This window comes from Apodemus sylvaticus, chromosome 3 (assembly GCF_947179515.1).
Source record: "Apodemus sylvaticus chromosome 3, mApoSyl1.1, whole genome shotgun sequence".
NCBI lineage: Eukaryota > Metazoa > Chordata > Mammalia > Rodentia > Muridae > Apodemus > Apodemus sylvaticus.
In genome coordinates this window covers 59,484,701-59,499,019 of record NC_067474.1, presented here as the reverse complement: position 1 = coordinate 59,499,019, position 14,319 = coordinate 59,484,701, and the positions used below count along the sequence as shown (strand labels likewise).

At 41.0% G+C, this 14,319-nt stretch overlaps 1 protein-coding gene across 1 annotated transcript in view; it reads right to left on the bottom strand.

Moving 5' to 3' along the window:
• Nucleotides 1–14,266, bottom strand: part of Ncbp1 (nuclear cap binding protein subunit 1) — a 32,219-nt gene extending 17,953 nt beyond the window's left edge. Inside the window, exons 1-7 of the mRNA XM_052176434.1 lie at nt 14,174–14,266; nt 7,051–7,139; nt 6,449–6,549; nt 4,384–4,540; nt 2,388–2,495; nt 1,599–1,720; nt 321–390 (exon numbers count right to left, since the gene is read on the bottom strand). Of these exons, the coding sequence (XP_052032394.1) occupies nt 321–390; nt 1,599–1,720; nt 2,388–2,495; nt 4,384–4,540; nt 6,449–6,549; nt 7,051–7,139; nt 14,174–14,207 (681 nt within the window). The 5' untranslated portion in view covers nt 14,208–14,266. The remainder of the gene's footprint in view (nt 1–320; nt 391–1,598; nt 1,721–2,387; nt 2,496–4,383; nt 4,541–6,448; nt 6,550–7,050; nt 7,140–14,173) is intronic.
• Between the last annotated feature and the right edge of the window lie 53 nt (nt 14,267–14,319).

Genomic DNA, 14,319 nt, shown 5'->3' with positions numbered 1-14,319 from the left:
ATTCTGACATCTACTAAAGAGCCCCTCATGCTTCTGATTCTGAGGAAATGAATTTCTCACTGGAAATATTTAGAAACCTAGCTAAGATGTACAAGTCAACAGTCTGAACATCTTCCAAGGCTGTAGTTTGACTCATGTGTGCGGCACACGGCCCAGAGCACTAACAAGCTTAGAGGACAACCTGTGGGAGCCAGTTCCCTCCTTCCCCATGTGGGTCCTGGGTTGGTGGCAGCACCCTCACTCACTGAGCCATCCCACTGACTCAGTTTAAGCATGCGACTCAAGGCTGTGTTTACATTACAAGATGGAGACCAATTCACCTCTTCCTGTGGATGTGGTTTATCGGCAGTCCACACTTGTAACATGGGCACATGAGTCTTCTGGCGTCTTCTAAAGATAAAAAGGAAAATCTATACTTAGGGTTTAAAATATAAAAGACATTCAATGGTTCTCATGATTAACTAAAGCAATGAAAAACATTTCTGCCCATCAGATCAGCAGATTAACATTTTTGATAATGGTCAACATATCATCAGGATATAATATATCTCAAATACAACCTCGATTCTGGAACAATATGTCTCTGGAAGACAATCTAACTATATCTGTCAAAAATCTCAACTGTTCTGAATCTTTACCCAACAATGTCATTTCTATGAATTCATATCAGCTACAAACATATATGCACATATACACACAAGCATATTCGGATCTTGTTTATAGAACGGGAACTTGCTCAAGCTAAATATCCACAGAGTGTGGACTAATAAAGAAAAATTATGTTCTATTTCAAAAAAAAAATGGAACCACATGATTTTATATAACAATTTCAAAGAAAAAAGCATGTAAATAAGTGTATATGCATGCAAATAAGTATACATGCTAGATTGACATTTGTATAAAATCAAGCATATATTTCCATACTCACATATATACACACATATTTGCATACACACAGATATGTAAAAAAGTCTTTAGATGGCATGTTCATTTGTACCCAACAAAGCAGTATTAATGGTATTTAAAGAAGCATGACAAAAGTCAATCTGTGAAAGCTGCAGGAGCACCTGATCGGCCATTGTCACTATGTTGTACGGGAATCAGGGATGTCTGCTAACAAGGCCCATTATTTGACTGTACCTAATAGAGCATGGTTTTACACTGGCCTCAGTGGGGGCTTGGCTGAGAATTAACATGTATGAAATAAAACTCTGTGCCAGGGCAGTGCTCCTATTCAGAACACATTAGTAATGTGTCTGAACTTCTTCCAGTCAGCTCAGTAGCCTGAGGTAATTCTAAGCCTCAGCTGACTCTTAGGAGCTGTCACACCACTGTGTTCCATGCCTTTCACAACCATATGAAAACAGCTTAAAAGACTTGTTACCACCTTGCTGCACTAACAAAGATCTGAGGTCTTAGTGAGTTATGGCAGCAGGAGAATGAAATTAAATGAACATTTTCTATAACTTTATGGTTCTGTTTTGTTTTTTAAAAATGGAACTGAAATGGTGCTATTGCTAACAGAGAACTTAAGGCACTGTTGTATCAGTAGGCTATCTTTATGCAAACAAGGAAGTGCACAAAAGCCATGGCCTTACTTGAGATAGCTTTCAGTGCTAGAGAAGATTCGATCCATTTCTGCATCTTTCTTTTCATATAACTCCTTCCCAACCCAGGGCAAGGACGACAAAAACGCATACACATACCAATCCCGTCGCACCTGAACAAGTGTAAAGGGAATTAAAAAAACAACATGCTAGTTCATTAATTATTCTTTCTTTCCCTGGTCAGATGGCAGGCAAGCACTCTATACCTGAGCTATACACAGCTCCCCTCATCTTTTTTAATCATAAATGCAATACCGGGGAGGTTTTTCAATAGGGCTTAAATAAAACATCTGGCTAACCCAGAGAATTTCTAAACATATATGCTTATTTTAATTGGATATTTTCTTTATTTACATTTAAATGTTTTCCGCTTTCCCGGTCTCTCCTTCCCCCCCCTCCCTCTATGAGGGAGCTCACTCACCTGCCCCCATGTTGCCTCCCTGGCCTTCCCCTACACTGGGGCATTGAACACCCTCAGGCCCAAGGCTTCTCTTCCCATTGATATCCAACTAGGCCATCCTGTGCCACATATGCGGCCAGAGCCATGGGTCCCTCCATGTGTATTATTTGGTTGGCCAAAAAGTTATTTTTAATCTTATTAAAATCATTTGAATTAACACAAAGAGATCAAGAGAACCCATCAGTAAGCCAGCTGACTTGCCCTTCAGATATTAAGCATTATAGTGTGATAATATGTTATTGTATTTTGTTTACTGCTGTTATCAGTGGGGAAAACAGAAACTCCAGTAACAGCGCAGAGTCAACACAAAGGGCCCTTACTTGAGGTACGTCTTCTTCCTGAGTTACACTCACAAAATTCTCAAACATAGCAACCATAGACGGGGCAGCAATTACGTGACAATTCACAAGATCAGACAGAAAACGGACCTGTGCAGGGGGAAAATGACATCTGCATTAAACCTAACAGCCTTTCATCAGAGTCACAAAATAAACAAGCCCTAATTGGCCTACAAAACTAAAACCCAACACTTATACTTGGGACAAACATAATCTAAACAAACTCCTGCACTAAAAGGAAAATTAAAAAGTCCCACACCAGGGACAAGGGAAAAAGAACACTAAGGAGAAAAATGGGCAAAGATGTAAAGCTCTCAGGGGAGCAGGGAGGCATTCTTCGCAGAAGGCTGTGCAAATGCATTTCTACAGCACCAGGGTTACAGTCCTACAGGGCAGTCACAAAACACCAAACCTTCAATCCTATATCCTAATAGGGATCCTAACCTGATCACATGATCTCCAGCTGGTTTACTAATTGTAAACACTGGATTATTACCAATCTATCTATTTATTAGATATTAGTAAGACTTAATTCCAGTTCCTTCCATAAAAGACACATAAAATCTCTATACTGCAAAAATAATCTAAGAGCCAGAGGTTGGGAGGAGTCAGTGAAATGCTGTCTTCTGGACAGGACGTGGCCGTAACACTCACAACCTTACAGCAGTTACACAAAACCTACACATGACTGAGCAGGTCAACTTTCCTTCCTGGATATAGGATGGCGCTCACAAGGCCTCACCATTTCTTGGTGAGGAGCTATGGGGCAGTTAACTGTTGAGGTTTGGTCTGTTGTTATGTACTATAATGCTAAATACCAGTCTTGGTTGCCTCAGGAACAAGAAGATCTTCACTTAACCAAGTGATGCTATGTAAGCTTGCCACACAAGTTATCCCTGATTGGTCAATAAAGATGCCTATAGCCTATAGCTGGGCAGAAGAGAAGAAGGTGGGGTTTGGGTTCAGGGCTTGGGGTTTGAGGGAGGGAGAGAGAAGTGAAGAGAAGGGAGAAGGTGTCAGGGGGACAAGAGGGCTGGCAATTATAGTTAAGAATGGTCCAGGCAGAACAGGGCAAATTGTAACTCATGGTTATTGACAGGGAAGTAAACAAAATAGTTACACAGGACTGACATCTGCCCAGCTCTAATGCTGTTGAGGCTAATTATAAATGCCTTTTATCTGGGAACTGAATGACTTAAGGTAGTGTAGAAACCCCGATTAATATTAAATATTTACCACAACAGGTAACAGTTTCTGGGGAAGAAGGTATCTCCTTCCTTGTGTAGTCACTACTAAGGTGCCCATGCTACAGTAAATGACTTCCCACACCTGTATGCAAGCAACCCTAATTAAACTCAGCAAGTCACCCATCAGCAAAAAGACAACAAGGCGGCTAAAAGGGTATGGCAAAAGAAGTGGGGAAGAGATAATAGGGACCAATGTGACCAGAATAGTTTACATACATACATGAAACTGTTAAAAAAAAAGTTCTAAAGTTTTAATATTTACTCTCTATGGCCCAATGAATCATTTTGTGTATCAGAATTTTAAAACCACCCACTATAAAACACAGGAAGGAAATGAAGCTTTTAACCAGTAGCCAACATGAGCAGAGCCTAGTTATACAAAGGCTATACTGCTACTATTATTGAAGACAGATTCAAAGGCAGGGTAGATGGAGGCAGTAAGAACACCCAAAAAAGTTACAAAGTGTGCTAGAAGGGATTTGGGAGATAGGATCTAGAGCGGTTAGACATAAAAAAGGAAGCAAAGAAAAGCTAAGTTAATGCCAGCTTTCTGGATAGCTTACCCAGGAGACACTGGCCCCTATGAATGTGCTGGTGAGCTTACAGAAAATGGGTATAAATAACAGGAACTTCAGGACTTGAAGTAGCTTCTTTCCTTCATTTCAATGCTAACTTATCATATATTATAAATTATATATGTAATATGTATATTATGCACACATAAAACTTACCAAATATACAGCTTCATTATAGTTATTTGCTTTTAGTGATTCTTTAAGTTGACGAATCATAGCTTCTACAAATTCTCCTCCAAAGTTGTAATTTCTGGCATTCAGCAGTCCAACTAATGTTGTATAAATTGTTAGCTTCTCGGGTAACAGACGTGCACTGATTTGAGAACCCGTACAAAACAACCCCAAAACAAAGGTTTTATATTAAGCTGTTGAATAGTACATGAAGCTTTTAATATTAAATAACTCTGGAACAATTTTTTTTTAAACTATGGTTTGAAAATGAATTCTGAAAAGACATATGTATCACTGAAGAATATGCAGATACAGACTCTAATATTTTTCACTTTACTTAATCCAGGAATTAAGGAATAGTTACTTGTGAAGCTATCACACCAAAATTAATGCAACTCGTGCTAGAGCACTTGTCCTTCAAATGTGCGGAGTGGAAGTGAGTAGCAACCCCACAGAAGATGGTTTCTATGGCAATCTCCGAAGTGTTCCATGAAACGAGATTCTTTAATGCAGAACCATTAAGGGGAACAGAGCATTCAGAGCTTCTAAACTTAGCTAGCCAAACACCCTGCGACCAGAATTCCTCTTGGAGAAACATTACTGGATTGCTTATAAAAAATAAAGAACTAATGAGTTTCAACCAAGTTCCTCTAAGAAATGCTTAAACCATGGTATGCTAATCAAGTTGAGAACATGCTAAGGACAGGTAGATGGTTGAGCAGGCTAAAACTCTTCCTGGCTAATCTGAGTTTGAGAGAAGTGATTCTTCCAAGTCCTTCTGACTTCCACACAAGCTGCAGCACATGTGCACCCACACATGCACATACACACAAAATAAACAAAGCCTTTAGATAGATATAGCGTACAAAGAAAAGCAAGTAAGTACTAATGGTAATTCTGTGGAGAATTCTCTTATACTGTTCTATCTTGCTAGGTACAGGGGAGGATTTAGAAACTCAAAAACGACTTGTATTGAAAGTACACAATGGTCCCTAAAGCTTTCTCCAAGTAAAAAGATTTTAAATGGCGCTGCTAATCAATACCATCCCAGCCTTACACGAGCAAGCAAGGCATCCAACAGCTTCGCCAGCATAACAATTATGTAACACAGACTATCAAAACAGAGGGCATTGTCTGGATAACTATACTAAAATGACCATTTTCATAGTTTCTTAATCTAGATATACATTTCTCTGAACTGACTGGATTCCTCTGCAGATAGAATGTATCTATGGGTCTAGAGAGCTCACAGTTACGAGCACCTGTTCTTGCTGAGGACTCAAGTTGGATTCCTAGCACTCACACGGTGAGTTATGGGCTCATAACTGCCTTAACTCCAGTTCCAGGGTACCCAATGCCCTCTTCTGACTTCCACAGGCAGAGGAGTAAAATACTCATATACAAAATAAAAACTTTAAAATTAGCCATTATTTAAAAATTCCTGAAATGGTAACTACAGGGTCAACGATAATTATGCCATTAAAAGCTTCAAGAGCATCTCCAGCCCTCAAGAGAGGCCACCTACTTGACTTAGAAGGTTTCCAATATATTTGGTCCTACTAATAGCGCGCGCGCGCGCGCGCACACACACACACACACACACACACACACACAGAGCTAAACTCTATTTTAAACATGTACATGTGATACATTCCTTGGTGGGGGAAAAAGCATCTCTAAATAAGACATCTACTTTCTCATCTATTTACTGAGTTAAAAATTAACTTCAGGCTCAGAGTGAGTGGGGCCTGGAGCGAGCAGAGCCATAGTAAGAGGGAGAAGGGAAAGGGGAAAAAAGAAAGAAAAATCAACTTCAATGATTTTAAAATTCTAAGAAACAAAACATTAGGAAAACACTTCATTCTAGTCCTATTTATCCCTTTAAAAAACTAAGTTCAGCAAAGGGCAAAGATGACCATTGCATGAGCACGGGTTTCAGGCCAGAAGGACAGCAGTGACTAACATGAGCACGTCCTCTGAACACTCCCCAAAGCAGACAAGAGTAGATAATACATCATCACCTGGATCCACAAATCTTTTACATACATACACTGTACAGAGGAGCCTTAAGATCTTGCTCTTGTAGTTAGGAAGATCAGCTTCTAAAACACCAGCCAGGCCTTCGAGATTGCTTTCTAAAGAGCAGGCACTCTGCAGAAGACATCATTATTATAGTTAGCACTCAAGCAATCTGTGAATTAAAATTCTTGGATGACCATAAAGACATTAAGGTCTCCTATAAGGCACTATAATTCAACAAGAACTGATGACAATTTTGTGGACAATTCCCTCAGCATCAATTCCAGTAGTTACTGTTCTACAAAAAGTCAGTGGAATCTTCCAAGGGAGAGGACAGCACAGGCTGCATTCTGCTTCTCACTAATGATCCACCACTGCCTCAGGCATCAGTCTGCTTCAGGTCAGCCATACTGAGAGGACTATTCCCCAGGTCTGTTTAAGACTTATCTAATACAAATTACTTACTGAAAAAATTTAATGATCTGAATCCCAGGAGTTCCAAAACACTTTCACTTTGAGATACAGATGTGCAGTAATAATACAAGCTTTGTCTAAAACCTATATTACCTGGCACAACTTCAGAAATTAATCAAAGCTGTCAATCACGACCTTAACCCCGGGCTTGGTGCATACCTTTTCCCCTACTTTGCATATTAAAGATTCCAAATGATCTTCAGTTTCATTTGCATCAGACGTCTTCCTCCTTTTGTGAGGCTGTCCACCTATTTCACAACATTAAAAAAAGCGCAGCATTACATGATGAATCTACTATCGAAGTTTTTGTCACCTTTTTAGCTTTTAATCTCTTTTTTATTAGATTGTATTTTTTAGAGTAGCTCAAAACCAACCTGTTTTAACTAGGCTAGGTACCTGGAGAACTTCTATCCTACATCTTTTAAAAATTTGTTTGTGCACATGTGGGTGAATACAGACATGTGCAGGTCCCTGTGCCACACACTCACACTAAAGCCAGCAGTGGGCGTTCAGCTTCCACCACACTATTCCTTCAAGGCAAGGTCTCGCCCTGAACCTGGGGCTTACTCTTCTCAGCTTGTCCTAGTGATGATTCCTGTCTCCAGTCTGCCTTGTAGCTGGGGTCAAAGGCATGTACTGCATGCCCAACTTCTGAGCATGCTCAGACCCAATCCCAGCTCTCACAGGCTTTTAACCCTGGAGCCGTCTCTCCAGACCCGTCTCTCTCTCTGCCTCTCTCTATACATGTCAGTCTCTCTGTATACATGGAAACACACACACATATGTAAAAATGCACATATATATGTAATATAATTTTTATTACTATGTGTATGTATGTTTTGTCTACATGTATGAGTGGTACTGTTTACCACTTGTATGTGTGGAGCTCATGAAGGACAGAAGAGGACACCAGATGCCATGTAACTAGAGATATGGAAATCTTTGAGACATAGTCTGAGAGCTGGGAATTAAATCAGGGCTCTTAACTGCTAAGCCATCTTTCCAACTCCTCACCCCTGTCTCTGTCATTAAGATCACTATAAACAACAATGCGAGGAGATAGATCTCAACTAAATAAACAGTGTCCAGGGAGCTATGTCTAATTCTGTGAATACACTGCAATAGCACCAACATACGAAACAGTAATAATCTGAATACTGCTGCTACTGCACCTGCAGCCTGTTGACCCTCAGTTGTTGGTTACTAAACCTTAGGGTATCAACAGTACTTGTTAATCTGATGATGTAACTCAACTACTATGTAAACTGGTGAAATAGGAATGCAAAACCAAGTTCAATCCTTTGGAAGTTCTTTATTTATAATACGACCCTAAACATCAACAGTACTGATGCTGAGAAACTGCTCCAGAATGCATAATGCATACACCATGTTCTTCATTATTAGTCAGAACCAAATTTAGGTGAAGGTCATCTACTATACTAATCCTTCATCATATCTCCAAGCTCTCCTAATTATATGGTTACCCTGTCCCAGTTCGCAAGCACCCGTCTTCAGAATGACCCTTCCAGGTTTTCTTGTAAGCCTAACACATAGAAAACACTGCTTCAGGGAGACAAGCAGGCTGTCTAAAGAAAATTAGAAAGTACAAGCACATAGTCACCTCTCTGAACTGTAAGCCTCTATCACTGTGACCACACAGCAAAGGGTTATTTGGAGAAATGTAGTTGAAGAAAGTCTGTGGTACTTGAGAGAAGATGAAGTACACCTATTAGTGCTACAGATTACAATCTGAACACATGGGCAGTCACAACACACTGACCTGAGCAGAGAGCCTGGATGAGAGCACAGAAGCAGAATACAGTATCTTCATTAAGAATCCTTTTTTGGGGGAGCACATGGATGGCTTGGTGGGTAAGAATACTTGCTGCACAAGCATGAAGACCTAAGTCCAATCCCTAGCGCACACACCACAAAGCCAGCACTGCTTGGTACCAGGGAGGCAGAGGAAGATGAAGCACTGTGAATTAGAGGTCACATACAGAGTTCCAGGACAGGCAGGGCAAATAGTAAGTCCCTGTGCTGGCTAATCTTATGTCAACTTGACACAGGCTGGTCATTTGAGAAAAGGGAGCACCAATTGAGCCTCAGTAAGATCAGGCTGTAGGCAAGCCTGTAGGTCGTTTTCTTAATTAGTGGGAGAGGGCCCAGTCCATTGTGGGTGGTGTCATCCTTGGGCGGGTGCTCCTGGGTTCTAGAAGAAAGCAGGTTGAGCAAATCAGGGGAGCAAGGCAATAAGCAGTACTACTCCATGGCCTCTGCATCAGCTCCTGCCTCCAGGTTCCTGTCCTAACTTCCCTCTATGATGGACCTGGAAGTGTAAGCTGAAATAAACTCTTTTCTCCCCAAGTTGCTTTGGTCATGTTGTTTTATCACAGATATTAAAAACCTTAACTAGGACACCCTCTCTCTTTAAAAAAAAAAAAAAAGCCAGCACGGCCATACAAGGTACCCCAAGCCCATCACTATAGGAGGTATGTATAGACATGAGGACTGTTGGAGCTTGCTGGTTAACTCAAATGGTGAGTCACATGTTCAGTCTAATATGGCAGAGAGCATCAGAAGGATACCCAGTGCCTCTGCATGGCACACACACCATGTGCATATACACAGACACCATCCATACGGTTCCGGGAGTGGGGGGGGACTCACTGGGTGAAGTGCCCACGGAGCAACCTTGAGACTAGCCTGAGCAGTACCAGCTGCCTGTCACCTAGAGGAGGCAAAGAACACGGGAACAGGCAGGTCCCTGCAGCTCCTTATTCGGCTAGCCTAAACAAGTCTGCTTTGTTTTGTTTTTTTAAATTGTTGTTTGTTTATTTTTTCAGACCTTTTCTCAAAAAAAAAAAAAAATGAGCTGGAGTAAGAAAAGATAGATAGCTTAGAGCACCAGTTCTCAGCCTATGGGTTGCAACTCCTTTGGGGGATCAAATGACCCTTCACAGGGGTTGCATATCAGATAGCCTGCATATCAGATATTTACATTACGATCCACAACAATAGCAACATTACAGTTATAAAGTGGCAATGAAATAATTTTATGATTAGGGTCACAACAACAAGAGGAACTTGTATTAAAGGGTCACAGCACTAGGAAGGTTGAAAACCACCTTTGTTAGATTTTTTAGACACTCTTTGGGTAATTAGCTGAATGTTTTCATACCCTAAACAATAAAAGAAAAGCAAGTTTATGTTGGCACCATAATACAAAAAAGGCTTTAAAACATTGCTATGTAGGTTTTACAATATATATCAAAGTTGCATATTGCTACATACACTTGGTAGCGCAGAGAAGAGGCCATTATGTTAATAATTGAGAAGAGGCCATTATGTTAATAATGACTCTAAAGGCTTTTTTTTTTTTTTTTTTTTGGTTTTTTTGGATTTGGTTTCTTCTGTATAGCCCTGGCTGTCCTGGAACTCACTCTGTAGAGCAGGCCGGCCTCGAACTCAGAAATCCACCTGCCTCTGCCTCCCTGAGTGCTGGGGTTACAGGCCTGTGCCACTACCGCCTGGCTCTCAAGACACCAAATAATAGCCAGGCATGGTGGTGCACTCCTTTAATCCCAACACTTTGGCAGCAGAGGCAGGCACATTTCTTGAAGCCAGCCTGGTCTACACAGCTAGTTCCACAACAGCTAGGGCTACACAGAGAAGCCAGTGGAGGTAGGTGGGTGGAAAACAAAGACACTAGAACAGAACGAACAAACAAACAAACAAGACACCAAAAAATTTTCTCCCTGCAATAGGAACCTAATGTTACAAGGATACATTGTACCATTTCCTATACCCTTATTAGAATCAGATGTCTAATTTAAATCAACAAAGTAGACAAAAAAAAAAAACATAAAAGAAAAAAGTAACTTTGACTCTACAAACTTAAAACAAAAAATTAAAAGGACAAAAAAATATCACCTCTGAAACAAAATATACTATTCCCAAGTATAACAAACTTCTCATACAGTTAAGTTTAAAACCATCAGTCATAGTAAAATATAAAGACCTAAGTGGAAGTAGAATAGGCTATCTGGACTTTTGGCTAAGATTCCGAACAATCTAAATTCCTTCTTAACAATAAAACAGTACACTTAACACTGATAAAATGTATATCCAACATAAATTGAAGAGGTTCAGAGATACTGTTAAGGAAGACTGCCAGGCACCATATTTCCCTTGGGGATAGGCAGGGGAAGGGAGGAGCTGTCAGTGGGATCTACATAGCCAGGACATAGTAATAGTAGTTCCAGCTTGAAAAGCATAGTTCTAGACAGCCAGGACTACATACATAGACAGCCACATAGAGACCCTGTCTCCAAACAAACAAACAAACAAACAAACAAGTCTAAGACTGAGTTAGATTTGGTACTTTCCATTTCCAATAGCCCTTTCTGTGACTCAAACTGCAGGAACTTTATTGAGCATCTCTGTGAATCCCCCAAAGTATAGTCCTAACAGAAATGTTTAAAGCGGCCCAGTAAAAAGCCTCATCTAAAGTCCCTGGTCTTCTGTCTCATAATTTCTACTCTCACTTTCTCTCTTCTACCAACAATGACTTCCTTGCTTGTCTGTTCTCTAACATGACAGAAATGCTCTAACCTTAACTCATGGTTTGCTTTGGACCTCTGCTTTCTCCAAACATCCACAGGGCTTATCCTCCCATCACTGAAGTCATAGACCATCTGCAAGGAGGCCTTACCTGACCAACTTCTCTCTTTGGTCTCTATGCCCTTTACCTCACTTTATTCGCCACAACCCTGTGACCATGTAATGAGTTACACTATACTGCTGTGGGTTTTGCCTTAATACAGGGAAGGGAACCTCCACTGTCTTACTGCCTCCTGCTGTACTGCAGGTACAGAGGCTAGGAAATTGTTTAGTAGGTCCTGATTATATTATATAGTTGTTTCTAGTAACCACAGGGCTCCAACTCAGATACCAAAATCTAATGATGCTCAAGTCCCTTATATAAAATGGTGTTGATATTTGTCCATGATCTGTGAATATTGTGATACTTTACATTATCTCTACAGATCATGTAATACCTAATGTAAGTGTTATATATATCATTGTGACATTGTATCACTTAGGAAATAACAAGGGAGTATTAACTTCAGGTTCAGTACTGACACTTTTCAAGTATTTTGTAACCACATCTCTGAATTCAAGAATGGAGAGAATGAAGATGCAGAAGGCCAACTACACACAGCCTAGAATTAGAAACATCAGAGTAAAACTGAAAATAGCCACAAATGCTTAGGTCTAGTTAACTCTGATTCCTTTAAAATTCATAGCCACCTCTAAAACAGCTATTTTTTTTTAATTGTAGACACTTTACTAAAAAGCAGCACTATTTTTTTATTTAGATCACTAAACTGATTATTTAACTCTAGTAAAGTATATTTCCATATGTCTACAATTGGAGGAACTATAAACAGCCTCTCTATCACAAAGTGATTTGCTATACTGATTTTGATTAACAAATGGTTAGTTTTATGTCCCCTTGTCCTATTTATTCTCTAAGGTTTGCGTTGCCAGACCCAACAGGGAAAATGTTTCAGCTGCTAACTGAGGTTAAAAAAAAAAAAAAAAAGCCAACTACAATAAAAAAATCTGCAAGCCTCCTAAACTAAACCAAAAGAGGCTTTCTACATATTTATCGGTCTCTAGTGCCAACCTCACTTTAGGGGTACCCTGGAAGTGAGAGAAAGAATGGAGAAGAGAGAATGGGAAGAACTAGGAATGAAGACCAAGGACAAATTTTCTGATCCATAGCAGATTAGTCCACTAGTCAAATACAAAGCAGAGAAAAAGCTATATTTTCTGTGTTCTGTACATGCATTACACAAGAAGCCATCATGTAAAACAAACAAACAAAAAACAAAAACAAACCCCAGCATGCATAGCAGCTATGCACTGGGTGGAGAGAGCAGACTTGCTCTGATGTGTTAGGATATTCTCTCAGGTACTGCCTAGCAGAAACCTAGTGGCCCACTATATGTGATTCGCTTGGTTGTCTTAACATTCCAAGGGGAAAAGCTAACCCAATTAAATTTTGGTTTTTTTTTTTCTTAATCATGTCAGCATTTATCTGTATCTTAACAGTTGATGAAATAAACATCATCATGAACTACTGGTGAGCACACTATCTCATTTAGCCCCTGTAGAAACCAAACGGCTTAGTATTATCTATCCACAGACCACATTCAGGTTTTAGGAAGTCATATGACCCTGACAAGATCGCATAGTAAATAGTAGATGTCAAGCTTTGAACCTAAACCCTTAGGTTCTCAAGTTTTTTCATGTCTTAATCCCCTGGGCCTAACACATGTTTCGAAGAGGAATTCACTAAAATATCAACAGCTCCAGGTTTCACTTTTCTGTATGGCTGTGTCCTTGAAAGGCAATAATGGTGCAAAATTGAGCTTGGCAACAATTTTTTTTTTTTTTTAAGACAGGGTTTCTCTGTGAAGTCCTGGCTGTCCTGGAACTCACTCTGTAGACTAGGCTGGCCTTGAACTCAGAAATCCGCCTGCCTCTGCCTCCCAAGTGCTGGGATTACAGGCGTGTGCCACCAACGCCCGGCTTGGCAACAAAATTTATGGCAACACAATGACCTCCTTGCCGGCGACTATCAAAACTGACACGAGAATTACTAATCAGCTCGGGTTAATTTTCCTGCACTTTCTTATACAGGAAAATATGCTTAAATCCAATCCAACAAAACAGCACGTGTCTGTTTATTAGTGACCTCTGGGGTATTGGTATTCTTTCCATGAAGCCTAAAAGAGGGAAATCAACGGGTGGCAGGTAGAGGAGTGGGGCTCAGATTGCAATATATCCGACCACTGTCATAGCTTTGTTCTTTTCCTGTCTTCCCAGGGTCCTTTCCAAGTGCACCTTGGATAGTTAAAACGAAAACACTGGTCCACTAGATCCCCGCCACTATTTAACCCAGGAGGCAGCAGCAGACACACGTGCGTTTCCGTGAGCAGTAGCGAGGGATTAAGTCTTCAGTGTCGCGGGATCCCAGGTCGGGTTTGCCCACGGGGTTCACCAGGCCTTTCTTCCCCATGGCTGAAGGAGATGGGGCAGCAGGGAGGCCGTCGCTTTCCTTAAGTCACTATCCACATTCGAGCCAGCAGCCTCCTTTCGGGGTTCTCCGAACCCTCCCGGGGAGAAAGGACGCCTATCTGTTCCCTGGAGACAGAAGGCAGCCCGGCCTCGGCTCTCACTCGGGCGCGGTGGCCAGGCCGAGAGCACTTACCATCGTTTTCGTAGCTGTGCCGCCTCCGCGACATGCTGCTTGCTGGTGCGCAGCCGATCTGAGTTGCGAGTCGCCTGCAACACCAGAACCGTCGGGCTGCTGGCCGGCCGGTGCGCGGTCAGCGGAGAGGCGCGCGGACTGAGCGG